This window comes from Nakaseomyces bracarensis, assembly GCF_045282275.1.
Source record: "Nakaseomyces bracarensis strain CBM3 chromosome Unknown Scaff3_0, whole genome shotgun sequence".
Taxonomy (NCBI): Eukaryota; Fungi; Ascomycota; class Saccharomycetes; order Saccharomycetales; family Saccharomycetaceae; genus Nakaseomyces; species Nakaseomyces bracarensis.
The window spans coordinates 360,848-384,787 of record NW_027263962.1 but is presented as its reverse complement, the minus strand read 5'-3'; the positions used below and the strand labels follow the sequence as shown (position 1 = coordinate 384,787).

The window sequence follows — 23,940 nt, the reverse complement described above, 5'->3', positions numbered from 1 at the left end:
TTTTGGATAGTGAATGTATGAATTAGTAAAACAGTAATTTATTTTTTTTTATTTTCCCATTTTTTAAATTTTTATATTTATTATAATTATTATCAATTTTTTTTTCTGAATTCTGGATTATTTTTAATAGTTAGTAGCTGTAGAATAGTTTAGCGTTATGCAGAAATAAAATTTATCTATCATGGAATTTTAGAGTATTAGAGTCATTTATTTTTCTTTTCTTTATCTTTTTATTATTACTTTCCAATAACATTGAAAAGCAATTTCTGATCAATCAAATATTTCTTTCTCTTGCCCCAGAATAAACTCAATGATGTAATATCTTTCCTTCATATCAGTAAAATCTTTGTCACCATTCTCATCAGATATCAAACTTGGACTGAAAACAATAGCTAGGTTACGGATAGTCATCAGATTTTTCTCACTGAAGCTACTAACTAATATCAAATGTCTGCAAATTGTTTTTAAGGTCTCATAATGAGCTCTTGGAAGTTCATTCAGAAGTCTAATAACTGTACCCAAGGTTGTTCTAAACAATTTTCCCTTCTCCTCCTTGTCTTCTTCATCGACGTAGTCTTTAGGAACTTTACCGTTGGATAGAGGTAGAGTCTTTAGTAGATCATCCCTCTTCACCAGGTTCATCATTGGTTCGTAAATATCGTACATCAATAAGGGTTCAGGGAAGTGTCGTAGGTAACGCTTTAGGACCCCAGCAACAGCATGTTCGTCTCTTTCCATCAATTCCAGCAATTTGGAACCATTTATGGCTTCAAGAACATCTTGAGTTGGGTTTTCCACAAAGAAATTATCTACTTCATTCATCTCCTTCTCAATGGATTCTACTAGCACACTTGATGCAGACTTACGGTATAGACCTTCTGATTTCAGGTGACTATTATTGGATTCCAGTTGTGCCAAACAGATTCGTATAACCAGCGGAACCCATGTTCTTTCGACTTCACATACTTCTACCAAAGTCATTTGATTCTGTGAGACGGTATCTAATGAATTCGAACCAGATTGGCTTTCGTATGAGTTTCCGTTTCGGCTATTACTTCCGAATATCTTCCAGAATTTTGGCCTAGGTTCCATCTTAGAATCAATTAGAACGCGATTGGTACTAGCACTGCTCTTTCTGCTTGTATCTGATTGCACATCACCTGTTTGTGTATCAAAGATCTCGAATGAGGACATGGATGACTTCTCTTTGTCGTGTTTAATGTTCTCTACCTCATGTGTAAGGGAATCCTTTGTCAATGTCAGTTTTTCAATTTCATCTCTTAGTTGTTTCTTTGTGGCATTTAACTCTCTGATCTCAATTTTCAGCTTTCGCAGTAGTAATTCGTTAGAATATAGATCAGTACCTGGTGAATCAAGGCCGTCATCAGCGGCAGAAAGGTCGAAAATGGTAGAGACCCTTCTTTCTTCCTTATTTGGAGTCAGTCCTGTTCTCAAATTTATTCTACTAGCAGAATTAACAGGGGCAGTTGATTTTTCAAAAGCAGATAAAGTATTCAGAGGTGGCGTCCTGTAGATAGAAGCTGCCACTAGTGAATTATTATTGCTGTTATTGCTATTTGTAATGCTGACACTACCCATACTATTCGACGATCTGTGACCGAGGCCAATATTTGGTCTCCCTGCTGTATCATCCGTTAATGGTTGTGTAACATTGAAAGCAATACCCACGGAACCAGAGCGGCTGCTCTCTTTCTTTTGAAGCTGGCTAGTTGTAGAAGCAATAGAATTAGCGCCACTAGGTGTTCTTCTTGGATTTGACGCAGTAGATGTCTGTTTTGGAGTCGCCAAGTGTGAGCTTGGCGGTGGTGACATAGACTTATTATTCTTGTCAAGATGGAAAGCATTTAGGATTAAGCTATCGCTTTTACCTCTTCTGTCCGTTGGTTTTTTAGTTCTCGGAGTCACTTGTGGTTCCACTTTTGATTTAGAAGTTGTGTTACTGCCAGCCACACCCCAACCTGAGTGGGTATCCATATCTGCTGAGGGAGTTCTCGAGTGCGGGTTTGATTTCTTCGAAGAGAATAAATTGTTGATCTTTCTCGAGAGGCTTCTGGAGCTCTTCTTCTCTTCTGGTTTCGATGGCGAGGCCACTGATGAGCGAGTACCACTCACTGATGATTTCCTTGAGTGCCCTGTTGACACCGAAGTTGGTGTAGCCAAGTTATTATTATTACTGATCCCGAGCCCTCTTGGAGAGGATTCCACATTACTCGTGGACTTCTTATGGCTAGTGGTAACTTTAGCCGGTGGACTCAACTTCGGAGTCGCTAAAACAGGTGTTGTCCCGTACCCGTACCCATAGTCAAATTCTTGATCAAGCATCGGCATACTCATCGGTGTTTCTGATTTCCCATGTGGTTGCCCAAGTGTATTTGATTTGGAGCTAGTTTCCTTCGTGACGTAGTCAGCACTTGTAGTAGCCCCCAGCATAGGCATGAAATCAACACCAATGCTCCCTCGTCTCACTGTTTCCCCGGAATCAGGAGTACCCGGGGACTCAACGCCGTTTCTCAGCGGAGTCCTATTCAAAAGCAACTTCTGCTCTACCATTCCACTATCGCTCTCCTCGTCCTCTTCCAGTATAACGTTGTCAGCCAGCGTAGCATCCAACACGTCCTCCAAAGTAGCACTCGAATCACTACTCTCGCCAAGATCTCGCCTACTAACAACCTCATCGAGCTCGCCAACATTCTTCTTCGGCTTCTTCTTCTTCCTCTTAACCTCCGCCTCCGCTTTCACCGGGCCAACCACGTCACCACGCACGGTAGTCACGGGGTCAGACAACTGGAAACCAGTAAGCACTAAGGTCATCTGATATTAAGTAGTATTATCTCTTTTTACTGATATTTCTAGTATATTTGCCTCTAGTAGTATTACCTATCAAGTCTTTTAATGTTTTGCCAATATCAGTTCTCTTTGATAATATACAATTTATGATATCAAGTTTTATAATATCTCAGAAGTTTTATAATTTTTTTTATAATTTTTAGTATTTATTATAACAAGATCCTTGTTTGTGTTAATTTGGGACATCTGGTCAAAAGTCTGCCTACAAGCGCTGATGTGTTACGTTTCCTTTTTTTAAGTTCTTATTTCCTTACGGAAGTTCGTGTCAATGATATTTCTTGAATACATATTGAACTCGCATTTTATATTTCTACAGGCTTTTCTAAATGCGGAGTTTATTTCCACTCCTATGTGGTCAAGAACTACTTTAACCTTTAAGCAATCTCTCTTTCTTCGTGCGTATATTTATTATTCCTACATCTTTTTTATTTTCAAAGTTAAGAAAAAAGGTGGTGAGGTGGTAGTAATTTACTGTCCCCCCGCCACAAATAAGTAAATAACAATACGTGTTCATCGAACTAAGGTTACCAATCGGTATCCAGACACAAGACACTCTTACAGAACTTACAGAACTTACAGAACTTACAGAACTACTTACAGAATTACAATACACTCATAAACTCTTAGACATACACCAAAAGGCTATTTACGCACCACCTGTCATCTTCTTTTTTTTCTTTCTTTCTTTTTTTTGAGGGCCTTTATTTTTTTTAACCTCGGAGCTGGTTAATATTTACCCGGATAATATGGTGTCCGGGTAAATATTAACATATCCGGGTAACATATCCGGGTAATGTTTATCATCTGCTTTCAAGTGGAAAAAAAATTGTTAGTTATTATTATACATTAGACTGAGAGCTATAACAAAACTAGTTGAATCACTTCTTAGATATACAATATAATATAAGAACAAAGAGCAAATTATGTCAGAGAGTGTATCGACGCAATTCCTAGCGAATATCCTGGGGAAACCTGTCCATGTGAAGTTGTACAGCGGTATACTGTACAGTGGTGTGCTTGAGAGTATCGATGGGTTTATGAATGTGGCTCTCAGCGGGACCAAAGAACATTACGAGAGTTCTAGTAACAATCTACTCAGGAAGTACAATAGTGATGTGTTTCTAAGAGGTACCCAAGTTATGTATATTAGTGAAGCCTGAATAAGCAAAAAATTGACTCACTCTGCCCCTCTCCACCTACAACAATAATATAGGACCACTCCCTTACATAAAGATATAATATTAGGGCCCTTTTAATGATCGTTTGTTTTTTTTTTAAAAAAAGAAGAATTATTCTTTGATTTCTTTTTATTTGGTTATAGAATATATACAAATTAATATGTACCTTTTTTGTTACTGTTTTAAAATGAATTTTTTATATGTTGGGGGGGAGTTTAGGTTTTTTAATGGTCTTTGTGGTGTCTCAAGTGGAAGAAGTACTCTAGAGTGTAACCCAATGTGATCACGGCAACAGATAAGTGCCAAATAGGTTTACCACTAGCGTTATCACCGTCGTAGAACTTCGACTTGTATTTACCTAGAAACTTACTGTAACTAGCATTGTCAACAGCTGGAGCAGAGCCCTGTGGAAGAGACTTGTAAAAACTGACAACATTGGCAATACGCTTAGCATTGGGTGCCGCACCCAACTGCTGAGCAGAAACAATCTTTGGTGGAATCAACGTCGAGGCTGCACGCTTGAATATCATTTTTATAGTATTTTTGTTCTGTAAATCCTCCTTTTCCTCTTAAAAAAAAGAAGGGATCATAAAAACAACTAGAAAACAGATTCGAATGAATATATTATCAATATATAAACTTGATGACTTTCAAAATATAACATCCCTCATCCATTAAGGGCTCACCTTCACACACACACACCAAAACCAACAAAACAAAAACCCGGAAGCTTGAAGAAAATTAGTAAACATATCACTTGAGACGGTATGTATATGACATTGTATACGGTAATGTACTTACTACAGCTATTGTTATACACGTGATCATCCAGGAATATGATTGGACAGGGTAGTAAATATATAAGAGTTTATTATAAATGGTAGATGAGTATTAACAGAAAGGAAAAGACAAAGAAAAAAAAATGCAAGGCAGGTATTTACAAAGTGAATTGGAGTAGGTTGTACATCTTCTCGATGGATGTGATCTTCTCTCTTGGTTTGGCGCCAGGGTAGCCCTGTAAGTGTTCGTAGCCGTTCAGCTTCTGCCAGTCGGCCCAAGTAGTGTGTTTCTTGTCCTTGACTAGTTGTGTAACGTCCGCCTGTGGGTTTGTGGGGGCAGGTTTGGACTCGATGTCCTTTAGTATCAAGTCTGCTACTTCAAAGGCGTCGACCATGGTGCTGGCGATGACACCTTGGCTTCCCTTGCGGATCCAGCCCGTGGCGTATAGGCTCGGGACAGGTTTGCCTTCAGTGCTCAGCACAGCACCGTTACGGTTCAGCACGTTGCCGCGGGATTTGTGGAATGAAATACCCATCTCGTCGAACTCCCGCAAGGGTTTCCCGCCGTATCCGAGAGAGGTTATGAGCAAATCGAGGTCGTACGTGACTCTTTCGTCTGTGGGGACGACTTTATTGTCTACCACCTCATTCACCGCCAACGTTAGGGATTTCAAGTTATCGTTTTCATCTCTATTGATGATGAGTGGGCTCTTTAAATAATCCAGTTCCCATTGTACACCAATTGGTTCAGCGGGTTCCGCTTTCATATAGTTCTTCTTCGTTCTTTGCTCAAAGGGTCTCAAATACTGAGAACACATCTCCACTCTTCTCTTAAAGGCTCTGTCGTAGAGCGTGTTGCCCTTATTAGCGTCGAAATCGAACATATCCTCTGAGAAGTACTGTTTAGATATCTTGCCCTGGATTCCGAACTTCTCCAGCTCCCATAGCTCTCTAAACTCCTTGTTTGTAAACTTAGAATGGATGAACTCTCGCCTACCGATGATCTTCACGTTTTCAATAGGTGCTTCCTTAAGCAGCTCCAATGCGTCAGGGCAAATATCAGTGCCATTCCATATCTCGTCTATCTTGTTGCTCAATAGAACTCTGGCGATATCCAGGGCAACATTACCATTTCCTATAATACCAACGTTACGAACACGTGACCAATCTATATTTAGAATACGGTCATCGTCTTGCATGTCTGGGTGGCTGTTATACCAGCCCACAAACTCTCTGCTTGTGAGTATACCAGTGGTATCGTCTTCGTGTGGTATTCCGAGCTTCTTGTCCCCACCACAGCCGTAGCTGAGAACCACGGCATCCTGTGACTCCCTTAATTGCTTCAGAGTCACCTCATCACCGACAGAGACCCCACCGATGAAATCAAACTTATGGCCAAGTGGATTGTCCTCTGTCTTATCACCACTTAGATACCTCTCAGCACACTCAGTGAAAGTGTCCTCGCAGTTCTTGACCTCAGGATGATCCGGGGCCACACCGTACCTGCTCAACCCAAATGGAACCGGTAACCTCTCCCACATGGTAACATGTAGAGGTACACTGGCCTTCGACAATAGATGATACGCCGTGTAGAACCCAGAAGGTCCAGACCCAACTATCGATACAGTCTTCCTAGGTACAGCATGACTAAGCAACCTTATCCCAATGCTCCGTCTTACCAAAGACCTCATTCCCAGGGATACCATCATCACTAATATGGCTACTCCTTATACAACTATTATAATTAATATCAATAAGTAATATAAACGTATCCTTCCAGATCAAGGCCCAAGAATATAAGTCTCATCTTATATAGCCAGGCAACCTTAATTAATAATGAAAAAAAAAATGAAGCTGGGATTTTAGTAGTGGGTGAGTGAATAAAGGCATCGAGAGACAGAGACAGACACCCTTTTTGTTGATTGGAAACATAGAAACTAATTAGTTCTGTGATTATAGGTACTAACTGAGTTTAACAAAATTGGTTTGAATAGATATATCTGATGGATAAGCCTCCCAATAGTCAGGATCAAGGTATTAATGTGGATGTTGGGGGAACGCCTATGGTAGACGGTGTTGAGGCCCTGGGGTCTGATGCTGGTGGAAAAGGGCAATTGAGGCAGTTGTTTGACTCTGCGATGCAGAACAATCCATATTTTGCAGCTGGTGGTGGTCTTATGTTGCTGGGTACAGGTCTTGCTCTGGCGAAATCCGGTATGGTAAGGGCCAGTAGGCTATTATACAGGCAGATGATCATCGATTTGGAGATACAGTCGCGAGATAAGTCGTATTCCTGGTTTTTATCGTGGATGGCCAGGCATCCACAGAGAATTTCAAAGCATTTATCTGTACGAACCAGTTACTTGCAACACGACAATGGGTCTGTGAGTACTAAGTTTAGTCTTGTGCCGGGCCCTGGTAACCATTGGATTAGGTACAAAGGCGCATTTATACTAATCAAGAGAGAGAGGTCAGCCAAGATGGTAGATCTGGCCAATGGGTCACCATTTGAGACAGTAACTCTAACTACACTATACAGAGATAGACATTTGTTCACAGAGATTCTGAATGAAGCCAAAGATATTGCATTAAAGACAAATGCTGGTAAAACCGTAATATACACCTCGTTTGGTCCTGAGTGGAGGAAGTTTGGTCAGCCAAAGGCCAAGAGATTATTACCGTCTGTCATTTTAGATAAAGGAATAAAAGAGGGTATTCTTGATGATGTTCACGACTTTATGAACAACGGGAAGTGGTATTCAGATCGTGGTATTCCATACAGACGTGGTTATCTACTCTACGGCCCACCTGGTTCCGGTAAAACCAGTTTTATCCAGGCATTAGCAGGCGAGTTAGATTACAATATCTGTATACTGAACCTATCGGAAAACAACTTGACTGACGACCGATTAAACCATCTAATGAACAATATGCCCGAGAGAAGTATCCTGTTATTGGAAGACATTGACGCAGCATTTAATAAGAGGGATCAAACTGGTGAACAGGGCTTCCATTCCGCAGTAACATTTAGCGGGCTACTAAACGCTTTGGACGGTGTGACATCAAGCGAAGAGACCATCACATTCATGACGACAAACCACCCTGAGAAGCTGGACAAAGCTATAATGAGACCAGGGAGAATCGACTACAAGGTGTTTATAGGCAATGCTACGTCTTACCAAGTGGAGAAGATGTTCATGAAGTTCTATCCTGGAGAGACTAAACTCTGTCGTGAGTTCGTAGCAGCGGTAGACAACATGGGTGCAACAGTTAGTACAGCGCAACTCCAAGGACTCTTCGTTATGAACAAAGATGACCCAATGAATGCTATCAAAATGGTAACTACCATGAAAACAAACGAGGAATTCATAATATAGTACCTAGTTGTATATAATAATGTTCTCCCCATGTAAATAATAAAAACAGTGCAGTAATACAATCTAACCACCTAAATACACCTGTTAAATACATTTTGCATTAACTTAAATATAGTTAAGCACGTGATCTATAATGCGGTTAAACACCCACACACCACACTTAAAATATGTTAAAGGCTCGCATTGCTAGAAGACTCTCGCGACGGTGATAAAAGGCAGTCAGTCATATTACTGGAACTGAGCTTTATATTTGTGATGAGTGAGTTCTTGAAAGTACCAATTGACCTCTATAAAGGAAAAATATCCAAAGTTTTAAGTTTTGTTATGCTGCTATTGAAATATATATTATCGCTTTCGCTGCTGATAATACGGTTCTGCGGTGCTACAGAGTTGGAAGAGTTCTTAGAGGCTCGTGATGAGGACGGTATCATAGAAATCACAGATGCCAATTACGAGAAGTTTTCTAGCGGACTAGACGGTTACTATAATGTTTTGTTTATTACAATGCGTTCATTAGATGATGCGGGAGATCCTAAGTGTGGTATTTGTGTGCAATTTGAGAATACTTTCAGGGAAGTTGCGAGGTTAGCCCAAAATCAACACCCTGATCTGAAGGCTCTATACATGATCAGTGATGTTCATAACACGAGGCAATTGATTAGGGATTTGATGTTGCAAAATGTCCCACATACTGTAGTTTATGCACCAAAGCAAGCTGGCAAATCATTCAGTTGGAAAGATTCACAGTTCTATCAATACCAAATGCTCGATAGTGAGATCGAGAACCCACTGCACTTTGGAGATTTCTTAGGAAAGACTCTAGATATTGCGCTGGAAATCAAGGAAGACTTTAATGTACAAGAATTCTTGACCTATTTCGTGGTCTGTACTGCATTATTTGTCTATTTCAAAAGAATAGTTTTACCTAGAATACCCAACAAAGGCTTGTTTTTCAGTATGATATTAGCATTTGGTATATTACTTCCAAGTATTACCGGCTACAAATTTACACAGATCAATGGTATTCCCTTCATCGCCAAAGATGGAGAAGGCAGAATCATGTATTTCAGTGGAGGTATGGGCTGGCAATTCGGTATTGAAATTGCATCAGTATCCTTCATGTACGTTGCCATGGGCGTGTGTGTACTCCTATTGATATACTGGGATAAATTTGTCAAGGATAATGATAATGCCAGAGTATTGGGCTCACTTTTCATATGCTCTCTACTCTTCTTTTTCTTCTCATACTTTATTAATTGCTTCAACATAAAACATCCTGGATATCCATTTGGATATTGATTTTCTGTACAAATATTGCAATTGCATTTTTTTGGCATTATGTTTTTATTTACATATGTATCTTTAATTCATTACAAAATTTTTCGTTTAATTGATGTACTCGAGGTATTTGATTTGAATCTATTACCAAAAAAATCTATTACCAAAAAAATCTCAAAAATAATATAGAATTATAATGTACATAATATAAACGACTAGCAGATTGATTATATTCCAAATATGCAGTGAATATGAAATACGATATTGACAATTTAGAAGTGTTCCAAATATACTAGGAAATCCATAAAGAAAATTGATAAAAAAAAAAAATAAACATAATAATGAAATAGTCATGAAATAAAAGTTAAAGTCTCAATTAAAAATAATAATGAAATAGATTGAAGCAAAGAAATATGAAAATGAAATAATAAGTAAATGGAAATAATATATTTCAATTGTATAACAATCTCCCGTTGGCTTGAAATAAACTCTATTCGTTAATCCGCAATAAAAAAAAAAAATCTATGGTCATCAGAAATATGTGGTAATAAAAATCAAAGAAACATGATACTTCAATGTTCTTTGTTAGCTATTACTCTCTTGCTAGGTTATTATTCTGTTCTTCTTCAGAAGAATTTCTATTAATAATAAAAAAAGACCCTAAAATTAAAATGGCACCACAAAAGTATAAGAATGGTACTGTCTTATGTCTGAACATGAAATCTCCGAACATTGCTAAAGGAATTGTTATGCTCAATCCCAGGGTCACAGTTAAGGGGCTCGTCAGCAACATTGCAGCGGCCCAACAATAATCACTAATGAATGTTATTAGACAATTTACCAGGATGATAGATATCACCAATGGATCAGTTGGCAATATGAACGTTTCCCAACCAAATTTATGGAAGATGATCAAGGTTGGCCAAAGGAATGCCAATGTGAATAACCCCACGAACCCAAAGAATATCTTCATATTAATTCTACTCTCGTCTTTGACTTTTCTTTTCAATAATGTACTGTATAGCCCGTAAAACAAGGCTCCACTCAGTGCTAGCATATTACCAAAGAAGATCTCTAATGTCTTATCTCTATTCGCTGGTTCTTTAAACTCGTGACCATGAGGCATGTGTGCATTTTGTGGGATGTGTACATCGGATTTTGTTACCAGCATTATCCCTATGAAAGAGATCATGGATCCAATAACTTTGACTCTATCAATTGTTTCCACTTTAAACAAGGCTCCAATGAAAAGTGTAAAAAATGACGAGGTTGAGGATAAGATAGTTTGGGAAGCCACAGATGTGTAACCTAGGGAAGCGTTAGTGACAAAATTGGCAGCAAACCACAGGATACAAAACTCGGCGCTCAGTCTTATAGTTTCCGGAAGGGATAATCTATCCAGCTGTGCGTCACGACATATATTTTGTGCTTCAAGCAATGGATTACTGGCCTCCTCTATACTAGTTCTCCTTCTGTGTTGCTCCGGAGAGCTCCTCAGGTTAGCAATTGTGTCATCAGCTTCTTCTTCCACTAGCAATTCCTCATGTATGAATGGTTTCCCTGTAGACCAGTAATTCCTCAGTATATTGTTGAATGTAGGCAGTAGGTAGAATATAAATGATGCTGTATTCAAATAAGTGATAAAAAACGGTTTTCGATACGTCCCATCCTCAAATATCAGGTTTATAAGAAAAGAAGAGAGCACCCATAGAACTATAACCACCCCCAGCATAAACAGTCCCACTGTCCACCTTTTCACTCCACTATTAGCCATCATTCTTCCTTTGGTTCTAAGTCAATTGTAGTTATAATAGTAAACTTATACGAGGGCTATCAATTTTTTTTTTTAATTCGAATATATTTTTTTTTTTTAGTAGCAAACAGAATAAATAAATTCACTAAAAGTATTCCGAGTCAATGCTATCTTCGGTACTGTATCAAATCAATTATATAAGGGAAACACTAAGAGATAATGAATATACTAATAAAGAGTCAAACACTAAGTCTCTGTTCTATAGCAGCTCATCGAGGAAATAAAACCCAAAAATTTGAATTTTTTTTCAATCATTACCCGGAATATTGAATTTCTGATCTCATTACCCGGACATATTTTCATTACTGTGGATATAACTCTCCGATGGCTCTACATCGAACAAGACCAAGTAGTGTATACAGCAATACAATATAGCCATCCTTATTCATATATATATATTTTAATATCGCTGAGTTCTTTTTTTTCAATATATGTATATGTATATGTATGTATATGTATACACTTAAATTCATTTTGAAAGGTACATCTCGTAGAACGACAATGTCTTGTGATCTGAAAATTTTTAGTGCCAGGCGATGAGCTGCCGATGGGGCCTAACAATGACGGTTGTAGATCAATAGAACTACATATGGATGTAAGGTTCGTTAACATTTATTGCATGGTAGAATAGTTGGAGGGATGCCAAACCAAATAAAACTTTAACTATGAGAGTACTGGAGCCAAGAGATGCGTTTCTATCTGACTACGAGGTGTTGCAGCACCTGTCGAAGCTGGAGAGACAGTATAAGTGGGATGCGGAGTCCATAGCGGAGATGAGCGCAGATAAGAAGAAGTTCAAGAAGTTCAGACCATATAACAACCCGGCCCTGCAGGGGATCACACGGGATACGCTCGCGTACCTGAAACAGAGCAAGTACTCCATCTCAGAAGAAGAAGAGCAGTTGCTTCCTGAACAGCGCCCGCCAGCACCGCTGTGCAACCTTAACGACAACAAATTCACTGACTTAGTGACAAGACTGAACGAATTCGATCTTTTCCAAGCAGAGAAACTACAGATAGTCAACCAGATGCCTGTCCAAATCGTCCATCTATACTCCATCGTAGAAGAGTGCGACACCAGATTCTCCGAGGAGCAAATAGAACAGATCCTAGCTCTAGTGGCAGAATTCATATAAACAACCAAATAATACCAGTACAGTCATTCCCTTTCATACATTATAGATAAACAATAGTTATATCAATATCAATATTATTTAATTGTATTTATCACGTGATATTATCGTATATATTGACCATATTATTCTTGCTTTGACCCACGAGGGGTACCTTTACAGCTGGAGGGAGTCCCATGTTGTTATGCAAATAGTATTAATAGTATTGGATATGACAAGTGGTATTGAGTTCATAAACATTTGTGAGTGGTATCTAGCCTCTATTTTTACATAACAGCAACGAATAAGTAAGTAGCATTTTATTGTTGAGTAGGGAACGATGAAGTTTGGCGAACACTTACAGCGGTCGTTGATCCGTCAGTACAGTTACTATTACATATCGTATGATGATCTGAAGAATGATCTGGAGGCTGCGCTAAGTAGTAATGATGGAGAGTGGAATCAGGAGCTGGAAGTTAGCTTTTTGGAGTCTCTGGAAGCTGAACTGGACAAAGTTTACAGTTTCTGTAAGGTTAAACAGAGCGAGGTCACCAGGAGAGTCAAAGAGGTCCAGGAACAAATTGGGAGAACTATAAGACAGCTTGACTCGAACACTCCTCCTACGGAGCTAGATTTTGAAATACTAGAAGAGGAATTGAGTGATATTATTGCGGATGTGCACGACTTGGCCAAGTTCTCCAGGTTGAACTACACCGGGTTCCAGAAAATCATTAAGAAACATGACAAAAAGACTGGATTCATCTTGAAGCCAATTTTCCAAGTTAGATTAGACTCTAAGCCATTCTTCAAAGAAAACTACGACGAGCTAGTGGTCAAGATTTCACAGATGTATGACTTTGTTAGGACTTCGGGGCAGCCAATTAAGGGTGACTCATCTGCAGGTGGGAAACAGCAAAATTTCGTAAGACAAACTACTAAGTACTGGGTCCATCCTGATAACATTACGGAGTTGAAGTTGATTATCTTAAAGCACTTACCTGTATTAGTGTTCAATACTAATAAAGAATTCGAGAAAGAGGATTCCGCAATTACTTCTATCTATTACGATAATGAAAATTTGGATTTGTATTATGGACGTTTGAGAAAAGATGAAGGTGCTGAGGCCCACAGACTAAGATGGTATGGTGGTATGTCTTCTGATACTATATTTGTTGAAAGAAAAACACACAGAGAAGATTGGACAGGGGAGAAATCTGTGAAAGCTAGATTTGCCTTGAAGGAGAAATATGTTAACAGTTTCCTGAAGGGTGATTACACGGTTGAGCAGGCCTTTGCCAAAATGAGGAAAGAAGGTAAGAAATCTATAAAAGAAATTGAGTCTTTGGAAGCTCTAGCCACTGAAGTTCAATATTTTATGTTGAAGAAGAAATTGAGACCAGTTGTTAGATCATTTTACAACAGAACTGCATTTCAATTACCTGGTGACGCAAGAGTCAGAATATCACTTGACACCGAATTGACAATGGTAAGAGAAGACAACTTTGATGGTAACGATAGAACCCATGGAAATTGGAGAAGAACGGATATCGGTGTAGACTGGCCATTTAAGCAAGTCGCAGATAAGGATATTTGCAGGTTTCCTCATGCTGTTCTCGAGGTCAAACTACAAACACAATTAGGTCAGGAACCTCCTGAATGGGTTCGTGAGTTAGTCGGCTCCCATTTAGTCGAACCAGTACCTAAATTCTCAAAATTCATTCATGGTGTTGCCACACTTCTGAACGATAGAGTGAATTCTATTCCATTTTGGTTACCTCAAATGGACGTCGATATTCGTAAACCTGCACTTCCTTCTCACATCAACATCACAAGACCAGGCCAAGATGATGAGGATGACGACTTTGATGAAGACGACGAAGATGATGCTGCTTTAGTAGAAGCCATGAATAACAACACTCCAGGTAACAACCTTGATAACGAAGAAATGGTTGGTTATGGTTCCGTTCCACGTGAATTGGATGAACTTGCAGAAGGCAGATCTCCCAACCATGAACATTACCAAAGAAAAATAACTGAGGCTAGAAATCCATTACTAAAGAAGTACTATGAACTAGTGTATTCTCTAGATCACTATTTTAATGGTGACCAGATATCTAAAATACCGAAGGGAACAGTCTTCGACACAGAAATTAAAGCACCTCCTGGTAAAACCATTTGTGTTCCAGTACGTGTTGAACCCAAAGTATTCTTCGCTACTGAGAGAACTTTTCTATCTTGGATGTCTATTGCAATCCTTCTATCTGGTGTCTCAACAACATTGATGAACTATGGTACAAAAACTACCACGGTCGCCTCCATTGGGTTCTTCTTAACCTCTCTTATCACCATCGTCTACACATATATTACCTATAATATTAGAGTGGTTTACATCAGAGAAAAGCTAGCCGTCGACTATGAAGATAAGATTGGTCCTCCATTGATCTGTGTGTGCCTCATTGCATCTATGCTCTTCTCCTTCTACTGTAATGTGCTTTAGGAGAAATTTGCTTAATATATACACATAATAAACAATTTATATTCTAATATTCTAACCTGTAACCATGTATATTTTGCTCCAATTGATATTTATGAACAATTTTTGTTATAAGGCTTCATCTCTTCTTCGACGTTATGGCACATCTACATTCGCCCATGTGAAGGAATGAGCTATATAAGCAATTTGGTATCGACTCAATGATATTGATTTAAGAAACTGAAAGAGGCATCAACGAATGATAATCAATGGCTGGTAAACAGAAGATCACACATTTTGATGACTTGGAGTATCAAAAGGAGAATATCGTACCAATTAGAGAAGGTAGGTCAGCTCACAGGCTTGTGAGGGCTCTTGGACTCAATGAGGAGAACATTAAGGAGCAAAGAGCTGTGTATATGACTAGGATCCTAACTGAGTTTGATAAGAACGATGATCCGCTGGCTCTTTATCTAGAATATATCGATTGGATCAACCATACTTTTCCTCAGGGTGGTTCGAATCAACAGAGTGGAATGCTATCAGTTTTGGAAGATTGTATTATTAGGATCAAAGACATGGAGAGATACTGTAACGACCCTAGGTACTTGAAGATATGGCTTTGGTATATGGAGTTGTTTACCATGAAGTATAAGGCAGATTGTAGAGATATATTCTTTTTCATGCTAAGGAATCGAATTGGTGATAAGTTAGCAATACTCTATGAAGAATTGAGTGGTCTACTTATTGAGCTGAAGCAATTCAAATATGCAGTTGCAATCCTGGATCTTGGGATCAAGCAAGACGCCAAACCCGTATCTAATTTGATGCATAGGAAAGAGAAGCTTCTGGACACTAACGGCCTTGTGGATAGTGGCATCATATCTACTGAAACTTTAATACCAGAGGCGGAAAAGTTAATATTAGGTAGCAGTAAATCTGCTCTTGTTAAAAAGAAGATGGAACAGGACCAAATAAAAAATACTGATATCACCAGATCTGACATATATAAAGATGCAGAAGACATTGAAGAGGGGCCTATATATTTTCACAATTGGTCAGTATTTGAAACATTAAGAACAAGAAACAAGGAGAACCACACACCTATTTCCTCAATAAGCACAAAAAGAAACCGCAGTACCATCGACAATGCTACTTCTTCTAAGAGAACAACAATATTCCAAGACGACTTAGGCAGGTCAAAACCTCAATACAAGGTCATTGAACTGCCAGGGAAGAAAAAGGAAACTGTAGATTTTAATATCGATCTACTATTCATCGACTTGCCCGATAAGGAACAATGTACTGAGGAATTACTATCCTCAATATACAAAAGAAGGAATATTAAAGAAGAGCTTGAGATAATAGACCAAGAAGAGTGTGATTTGAAAAGAAAAAAGGTGTGCTTAGCAGAGAAGAACTAATCAGGTATAATAATAAAAGAGCTGGCCTCTAATTAAAAATATATAAAATTGCTGGTCTATTTCATTTATTATCTCATAAAGTTGATATGGATATTTTCGTATTCTACATAAATTTAATAATATACTTCCTAAAAATACAAGTTATAGAATAAGATTACCATAGATGCAAAACTGATTGAAATTCGAATGAAAATACATATCTATACATTTTCATGCTCTTGAATATTTCTCTTTTTATAATCATTTTATTTGTTTTTATTGTTTCTATCAATTATTGTTCCTGTTGAGTTCTAACACCACTAACAATATCATCAACTCTTAGAAGTAGACAAGCACTTTCAATTGCAGTCTTAATACTTTGTTGCTTGATGACTTCTGGTTCCCAAATACCATATTCAACCATGTCAACGATCTTACCTGTGTCACCGTCAATACCAGTGGTGAAGTTACCTTGGGCATGTTTAGCTCTTAGCTGAGATAGTACTCTGATTGGGTTACCACCAGCATTTTGTATTAGAGTTCTTGGAATACATTCCATTGCATCTGCAACAGCTTGATATGGCCACTGTTGAATACCTTCTAGTTGCTTGGCCTTTTCAGCTAGTTTAACAGAAACTGCCATCTCAGTTGCACCACCACCAGGGGATAGAGAAGGAGACAACATGACGTTACGAGCCACAGCCATCGCATCTTGTAAGTTACGGTCAACTTCGTTTAAGATATCCTTAGAACCACCACGTAGCATAATAGTACAAGCTTTTGGATTCTTCGCTTCATCTAAGAAAGTAAAGTACTCATCACCTATCAGTTCAACCTTGAAAATACCACATTCTGTACCCACATCGCTCTCCTTCAAGTCCTCAACACGATTTACTATAGTAGCACCAGTAACACGGGCAATTCTGTTATTATCAGTCTTCTTAACTCTTCTTAGGACACTGCAACCACCTTTTAATAGGAAATGTTGTGCCAAATCCGAGACACCTTTCTCAGTGATAACCAAGTTTGGCTTCACAGCCAAAATCTGTTCGCACATCAACTGGACTTGCTCTTCTTCAATTTGTAGAATTCTGTTCCAGTCCTCTTCGTTCTGGATTTCAATGTTAGTCTGTGATTCACCTTTTTTGTACTCCAATGGACAATCCAGCAGAACCACACGAGGATTCTCTATTCTACGTGACATCTTTGGATGCACAACATCCTTATTCAACAGCACACCGTTCAGAACACGAGACTCCATAACATCACCACCTGGGATCTTTTCAACTCTGACATATCTCTTCGTGTCTATCTCATACTTGTTAGAGTTATCGCCTTCGGAGGCAGCTGGGACACCGAGGTCCACTCTGACGGTCTTCACAGCCTTCAATGCTAGCTCACACATCTTTTCAGACCAGTGGTTGACATATTTGGTACCAATAGAGGCCTGGATCAACTTGCGCATAGCAGAGTCGTTCTCTATATCCACTGGTTTGCTCACATCCTTAATAACCTCCAAAGCGTCTACGAGAGCCTTCTTTAAAGCCTGGATAATGATCACCGGGTGAATATTCTTTTCAATCAAGTAAGGAGCACATTGCGCAAGGATTTCACCAGCAAGAATAATAACAGAAGTGGTACCATCACCAACCTCCTCATCCTGGGTCCTGGAAAGCTCAATCATCGACTTAGCCGCAGGGTGCGCCACGTCAATCTCTCTCAAGATGGCATGCCCGTCATTGGTAACAGTCAGACCACCCATAGGATCCAAAAGCATCTTAAGCATCGCCTTAGGTCCCAAACACGTCCTAATCACATCCGCCACAGCCTTCGCAGCGGTAATATTCGAAATCTGAGCCTGACGGCCAACTGTACGCTCTTGCGAGGTATTCATAAACACAACTGGTGCCTGCATTGCTATTTCTCTATATATCAGTACTATAGCCCTACCAATTACCTTGATTCCTTTGAGATTTAGACCAATACCTCCACCCTCCACTATATAATAACATGTAGAATTATAGATTCGCCATCCTAGCTTTACCGCCTTGAAAGGCTTCCCACCAAAAAAAAATTTTACTTAGTCGTAACTTGTGATATTAATAAGCCTGTATATTGCTAAATTGCTATATTGCTATATTGCTAAATTGCTATATTGACAGTGTATTCTCAATTATTATAACATAGTTAATTTGTATTAGGTAAAAGGGTTTATGTATAGTACAAACAGGAATGGTGGGGTGGTGAGTGCTAATATAATTATTATAATTGCAGAAAATTCGAACTTTTTCAGACGTTGGTGTTTCTGATACTATCTGTGATCATAGCCATGTCCATGTCAAAACCCATGTCCATGTCCATGCCAGCTTGCAGCTGCTCTGCTTCGGCTTGCATTTGGTCCTGCACCTGTTGATCGTAGTTGTTATAGGTCTCGTGATATGTGTCGTTATATGCGTCGTTCATTGGTTCTTGAGAATGCTGCTGTTGGATTTCGTTCTCTTGGGTCAATTGAATGTTGGAAGCATTTCTGGATTGCGTAGTGACCGTTGGGTAATTGTCAGTGATCTTAGTGAAGGCTAACTTGGTGTCTCTGTCAGGGACTTTACGTGTATAGTCGTTCAGCTCTGCGGTCAACCACTTCATTGCTACAGCAGCAGTGTCGCTCTCAAGCATCAGAGATTTGTCCTTAGGACCCATTTGCAATAACTCCTTAGTCTCCTTTCTCGCAAAGTAGTCTATAATTGGTAGTCTTGGAAGACCAAACATCAACGAGGTTGGATCGTTTTTATTAGTGCTGAAGTGGTTTGGACGGCCGTATTTGCCCAAACAGTCCATTAGTGGCACAATAAATCTTATCAACGTTTCCAGTTGTTTGACACCTTCATGTTCTACTGGCCTGATTAGAAGCGACCGTTGGCTACTAGTGAAGTTCTGAGGAATAGATTTGCTGGATTTCTTTGAAGCGATAGATGTAGATCTCTTGTGTCCAGTTATAGGACTTCCTGGTCCTCCAAGCTTTGGAGATGAGAAAAAGCCACCCCTGGTCTTAGGAGATGTTAGTTGAGTTTCATCATTAGAACTGGCTTCGCTACTAACGCTGAGGTTACGGCTGGACTTAGAGATATTTCTCAGTTGGCCGTTTAAAAATCCAGAGCTGCCGCTCTTGGAAAAGCTAGCTGAGTTCTCAGTATTAGGAGAGCCAATAGAGTTAGAAAAGCTAATGTCACCAATAATTTTAATCATATTTAGATTATTGTCCAGGAACGATTCACCATTATCGTTTGTCCCTAAACGATTGTTTTCATTGGTCCCATAAAAGAATAGATCTTGGATATCATTACTTTCTGAGGAAATGAAGCATACCATATTTTTGGAGTTTGCAGATTTGTTATCTCTATAAAATTTAATCTTGTACCCTCCCTTTTTACTAGATTTAGAAGGTTGTGTGCTATCCGCACTACCATTACTCTTACCGAAGACATTCCTGCTACTCTTCTTCTTTTCCGACCCGTTTGGAGTTGAAGGCTGTTTATTCTTTTTCTCAACACCATCAACATGACACCATAACCGCACCCAGCCGCCTTGTTCTTCTAGATAAACGTCACACCAATCCTTGAAGCTGAAATGAGAGTTTAAAACAAGATTAATATCAGACATTCTAAGACCGATCTGTGCTATTAATGCACCTGTTAAAGCCTTCAAAATCGAAAATCTTTCGAAGATAGATAATAAGGCTGTTCTATAAAGAATATTGATGCTATGTTCCGATTTTGTGGATAATATTACTTCCCCATTGTTGAACAACAACTGACTTTCATTACCATCAGATTCCACACGCAATGTAACACCACCAGTTAAATCAACATCTAGTATTCTAGATGTCTCTTGTGTTTCAATGATAAAAGACGTTCCTTTAATTTCAACACTTGCTACACTTTCAGTTGAATCGCTTGTTATAACAGACCAGTGATCTTGGACATTAGGATTGAATTCCCAATAAAAATATCTCTTGGTCTCTTGACTTGCTAAAAGTGCTGTTAATGGCTTCAACGCTTCAAGAGCTTTAGGAGGGATCTTCATAAAATCAAGATCCATTTGATGATGAGAACTTTTTCTCCTATTCTTAAGTTGTGTGCCGAGTTCACTAGTGGATGGGAAACTCAATCTTTCACTTAACTTCCTTGATGGCGGCCCTTGACTTGCCACCTCCTCTGAAGGAGATGGGGATGAAAGCTCAGTATTTGATGATGATTTCTTGAAGGAGTTCAAGGAAAATTTCATTATTGAATACGAAATATTTTAAATTCAAGTTATTCACAAAATGCAGGTAGTATATTCTGAGAGTTCTAGGATCTTATGATCTGAAAACTATTCACAGGAGAACTAGATTTATAATGGGAGAGTTCCACAAATATTTATGAATCTATTTGCTTTTTGATTTTGAATGTAGGAAGTTCTTGGTCTTTTTAAAATTGTCTTTAAAACTCAGCGAATATCCACTAGGCCCTTGAAAATCAAAATGATGGTTTTTCTTCCTTGATCCTATGTTATATGTAATAATATTACAATATTGGTTTTATCTCCCAGTAATAAACCTTGAAAAAAGGTAGTCTTTAAAGTTATTCGTCTCACAACATCCAAAATAAGTTGTGTTTAAATTTGAGTAAAGTCACAATATGTATATTTCTGATCCTAGTCCAAGATTAATAGCAGGTGACGAAAAAAAAAGTCCTTCAACTATGTCCTCCTCTTTACATTACTAAATAAAGGACTTTTTTATCCCTTTTCCCCTTCCTCTACGAGCTTTATCTGTCATACTTCTCATTAATTTCAGTTTTTTTTTTTTTTGAAGCCCTACGGTAATCGGGCTGCGCAATTTTAGAGGAGTATTTGTAAAGAAAACAACACAAACAAAAGAGATTGTCTCTGAACGATGTTTTTAAGCCTTCGTTTGCTATAACTGGAAAGTACCAAACAAGACAAAAAATTACGGAGTGGGTGCTGTATGCAAAAAATAATTAGCCCCTTCCTAGTATCATTGCTACGTGGTCCTCCATAGATATATCTAATGTTGAAAGGATAATTAAAACAAAGCCTCTCCACGGACAAATCTAAAGCTGCTTATTAGAACAATTCATACCAATTTAGGAAAACCAACTGGCAGAGCAATTACTTTATTGCAAATCTGATCCGTGCTTATCTGTATTTGGTTTTGACTGACATACAAAAGAGTTTAATGCGTTTTTTCATGTCTTCTTTATTTCCTTTCTCCATCAGAAATTGCATTTTGTATTAGGTGGGGTAAAATTCTGTCCAAATACAAACCTTCTATTACTAGTTGTAAGTAGTTGACACAATAATAAAAGGGGGTGTGAGAAATTTTTTTTTGATATTATCGATTTGATTTTTCCAGATGAAATGACGTCTTCTTGCTGATTTTCCGATTTTTAACAGTATCTATTTACACGCGAAAAGCTACTGCGATACTGTAAATTTATGTCATACTCTCTGTTAAGACAACTTTAATATGAAATAATACTAAAAAAAAAAAAAAAAAAAAAAAAAAAGAAATAACGAGAAAACTTCATGTAAAATATCGAATATTTTTCTCTATATGTCTAGCTCATCTTGTCCGAAGGATGGGATATCTTGAACTTTGGCCGCGTGATTATGAATAATTTGAGCGCTTGTAATATGTTCACTAAAATCTGGTATAAATGTTTTTATTATGGGATATTCGTTGTTTTCAATAATACTAAGGTCTGCATTAGTGACACCATTAACAATAAATTTTCTCAGTGATGTGTATTCCTTATTTCCGTAATTTTCATCAGCGACAAAAGATATTGATTTAATCAATGGTTTTAGCTGAATAAACCAGGCCGGAAGAGGAAAATTTTGTCTTATTCTTTTGTCCATGAGATCATATTTGTATGTTGATACTAGAATATAACTACTATCCTGGGAAAATGTAACTTGTTTGTTTCCATTAGCTTTTGATGTTTCCCTTAATCTATTATGCATACCGGGAGCATTACTATTAGCCAACTTCACATAAACACTAACTAATTTTGGAGCAGAAGTCATCATGTGTAAATTTTTGGTGAACCTTCCGTGCAAGTATGACAACCGGGTCAAGTAAATAGCTTCGTTGAATCTTATAGTCCATGAACATCCAGCTGGCTTATTGCATTGCCAATATGTGGATCCTCTGCTAATAGAAGAGTCTGTAAGTAGTTCAAGTGGAGTAACAACGTTACCATTCTTATAGTTGAAGGTAGATGATGTTAAGTGTTTCACAAGTCTGGCGCCTTGTGCGGCTGTGGAGAAATCCAGATCATCCTCCCATCTGTATTGGTTTGAATTATATATGTCACGGACCATATTTTTCAAAATTATGGTGCTATATTGTTCTACAGGTTTTCCTGAGCTCTTGCTGTTAGATTCTTCCACCTTTGACATGACTTCTTGTAAAATTTCGTGTTTATTCAGTTGGAGATGACGGTTTAGTTCCTGGATAAAGTATTCCTTGTTAACATACTGTAGCTCATTTGTAAGTACTTCTTTTATGTAATCGTTTAGATCATATCCCAGAGTTCTGTTTCCTAGATATGGTTCTGAAGTCAGTACTATCTGGTGTAACACATCGGAGATATATTTGTGCATTTCCGGTATGATGAGCATTGTGGATGAATTATTCACAACAACCGGGACCTCTGTTGGAAGGGAACTATTCAATTGTTCGAGCAATTGATCCTGCCATCCGCTAATATTGTCAAGTGTCAAGACGCTTCTTCTATCTGAGGAAAGTACGCGATTTACCTTCTCGTTAAGTGCTTCTATTTGGCCTTGTAAGTTTTTAAGATTTTTCGGTAGTATTCTCTTGATATTTTTCTCGAATTGCGAGATAACCACTTTGACGTTCTTGTCCAATTCTTTAACATGTCTCTGTTCTCTGCTATTGAGTTCACTATAGAGATGATTAATCTGTCTTTGTAAACTAGAACCCGCTTTAGAGAGTTCTCCCACTCCAGAAATACTCCCATTCCCAGAGTCATATGTCGATGTAAATAGATAAGAGAATGAAAGATATACCGTGATAATCATACAGAAGACAATTACTGCTCTTGTAACTAAATGATATCTATTCTCCGAGTTATATCGCTCGCTAAGAATACTCTCCCCATCATCATCATCATAAACATCTGAAAACCCTGCATCTCCATCTATATCACTCACTTCATCAAACTCGAAATCACTATAGTCATCCGTCACTTCATCGTCAAGATCATCTCCATCATCTCTAAACGCTATATTTCCTATATCTTCATCACTATCACCATCATTATCATCATCATTGTCATAATCATCATTGTTATAGTCCTTATCAGCTGTCTCCTCATATGGGAACTCTGTGCCGCCAACTATAGATTCCTTAAACCTACTATACTCATCATCTAACTTCTCCATCAATAACTCCTTGTACTTCTCCTTAGGCTCTAACATGTTCAGAATTCCTAGAATATGCCCAAACTTAAATTATCGTAACAAAATAAATAAAAAAAAAAACTAGCCGCCGAAGATATATCTCCCCCTCAACCCATTGGCCTTTCCCTCCTTATAAGAAGCTAGCCGCCGAAGGGGCATAACACCCCCATC

The 23,940-nt window shown here is 38.4% G+C and overlaps 13 protein-coding genes across 13 annotated transcripts; 6 read left to right on the top strand and 7 right to left on the bottom strand.

Annotated features, from left to right (window-relative positions):
- Nucleotides 1-270: 270 nt before the first annotated feature.
- RGA2 (GTPase-activating protein RGA2) lies at nucleotides 271-2,832 on the bottom strand (the record flags this gene model as incomplete). Its single annotated transcript, XM_071050662.1, has 1 exon — nucleotides 271-2,832. The coding sequence occupies one exon, from the start codon at nucleotides 2,830-2,832 to the stop codon at nucleotides 271-273; it is 2,562 nt and encodes an 853-aa protein (XP_070908452.1).
- A 959-nt stretch (nucleotides 2,833-3,791) lies between these two features.
- On the top strand, nucleotides 3,792-4,028 carry LSM6 (U4/U6-U5 snRNP complex subunit LSM6; the record flags this gene model as incomplete). Its single annotated transcript, XM_071050661.1, has 1 exon — nucleotides 3,792-4,028. The coding sequence occupies one exon, from the start codon at nucleotides 3,792-3,794 to the stop codon at nucleotides 4,026-4,028; it is 237 nt and encodes a 78-aa protein (XP_070908451.1).
- Nucleotides 4,029-4,270: 242 nt separating this feature from the next.
- On the bottom strand, nucleotides 4,271-4,576 carry ATP17 (F1F0 ATP synthase subunit f; the record flags this gene model as incomplete). Its single annotated transcript, XM_071050660.1, has 1 exon — nucleotides 4,271-4,576. The coding sequence occupies one exon, from the start codon at nucleotides 4,574-4,576 to the stop codon at nucleotides 4,271-4,273; it is 306 nt and encodes a 101-aa protein (XP_070908450.1).
- A 407-nt stretch (nucleotides 4,577-4,983) lies between these two features.
- ARH1 (NADPH-adrenodoxin reductase) lies at nucleotides 4,984-6,534 on the bottom strand (the record flags this gene model as incomplete). The annotated part of the gene is made up of 1 exon (XM_071050659.1): nucleotides 4,984-6,534. One exon carries the CDS (start codon nucleotides 6,532-6,534, stop codon nucleotides 4,984-4,986), a length of 1,551 nt encoding a protein of 516 aa, XP_070908449.1.
- A 294-nt stretch (nucleotides 6,535-6,828) lies between these two features.
- Nucleotides 6,829-8,202, top strand: BCS1 (bifunctional AAA family ATPase chaperone/translocase BCS1; the record flags this gene model as incomplete). The annotated part of the gene is made up of 1 exon (XM_071050658.1): nucleotides 6,829-8,202. One exon carries the CDS (start codon nucleotides 6,829-6,831, stop codon nucleotides 8,200-8,202), a length of 1,374 nt encoding a protein of 457 aa, XP_070908448.1.
- Nucleotides 8,203-8,457: 255 nt separating this feature from the next.
- On the top strand, nucleotides 8,458-9,501 carry OST6 (dolichyl-diphosphooligosaccharide--protein glycotransferase; the record flags this gene model as incomplete). The annotated part of the gene is made up of 1 exon (XM_071050657.1): nucleotides 8,458-9,501. The coding sequence occupies one exon, from the start codon at nucleotides 8,458-8,460 to the stop codon at nucleotides 9,499-9,501; it is 1,044 nt and encodes a 347-aa protein (XP_070908447.1).
- A 571-nt stretch (nucleotides 9,502-10,072) lies between these two features.
- On the bottom strand, nucleotides 10,073-11,257 carry RNJ42_00486 (uncharacterized protein; the record flags this gene model as incomplete). Its single annotated transcript, XM_071050656.1, has 1 exon — nucleotides 10,073-11,257. One exon carries the CDS (start codon nucleotides 11,255-11,257, stop codon nucleotides 10,073-10,075), a length of 1,185 nt encoding a protein of 394 aa, XP_070908446.1.
- A 701-nt stretch (nucleotides 11,258-11,958) lies between these two features.
- RPC17 (DNA-directed RNA polymerase III subunit RPC17) lies at nucleotides 11,959-12,429 on the top strand (the record flags this gene model as incomplete). The annotated part of the gene is made up of 1 exon (XM_071050655.1): nucleotides 11,959-12,429. The coding sequence occupies one exon, from the start codon at nucleotides 11,959-11,961 to the stop codon at nucleotides 12,427-12,429; it is 471 nt and encodes a 156-aa protein (XP_070908445.1).
- A 316-nt stretch (nucleotides 12,430-12,745) lies between these two features.
- VTC4 (Vtc4p) lies at nucleotides 12,746-14,902 on the top strand (the record flags this gene model as incomplete). Its single annotated transcript, XM_071050654.1, has 1 exon — nucleotides 12,746-14,902. One exon carries the CDS (start codon nucleotides 12,746-12,748, stop codon nucleotides 14,900-14,902), a length of 2,157 nt encoding a protein of 718 aa, XP_070908444.1.
- Nucleotides 14,903-15,147: 245 nt separating this feature from the next.
- MAD3 (Mad3p) lies at nucleotides 15,148-16,302 on the top strand (the record flags this gene model as incomplete). Its single annotated transcript, XM_071050653.1, has 1 exon — nucleotides 15,148-16,302. The coding sequence occupies one exon, from the start codon at nucleotides 15,148-15,150 to the stop codon at nucleotides 16,300-16,302; it is 1,155 nt and encodes a 384-aa protein (XP_070908443.1).
- A 271-nt stretch (nucleotides 16,303-16,573) lies between these two features.
- CCT3 (chaperonin-containing T-complex subunit CCT3) lies at nucleotides 16,574-18,196 on the bottom strand (the record flags this gene model as incomplete). Its single annotated transcript, XM_071050652.1, has 1 exon — nucleotides 16,574-18,196. The coding sequence occupies one exon, from the start codon at nucleotides 18,194-18,196 to the stop codon at nucleotides 16,574-16,576; it is 1,623 nt and encodes a 540-aa protein (XP_070908442.1).
- A 374-nt stretch (nucleotides 18,197-18,570) lies between these two features.
- On the bottom strand, nucleotides 18,571-20,562 carry TPH3 (Tph3p; the record flags this gene model as incomplete). Its single annotated transcript, XM_071050651.1, has 1 exon — nucleotides 18,571-20,562. The coding sequence occupies one exon, from the start codon at nucleotides 20,560-20,562 to the stop codon at nucleotides 18,571-18,573; it is 1,992 nt and encodes a 663-aa protein (XP_070908441.1).
- A 1,329-nt stretch (nucleotides 20,563-21,891) lies between these two features.
- Nucleotides 21,892-23,787, bottom strand: MPS3 (Mps3p; the record flags this gene model as incomplete). Its single annotated transcript, XM_071050650.1, has 1 exon — nucleotides 21,892-23,787. The coding sequence occupies one exon, from the start codon at nucleotides 23,785-23,787 to the stop codon at nucleotides 21,892-21,894; it is 1,896 nt and encodes a 631-aa protein (XP_070908440.1).
- Between the last annotated feature and the right edge of the window lie 153 nt (nucleotides 23,788-23,940).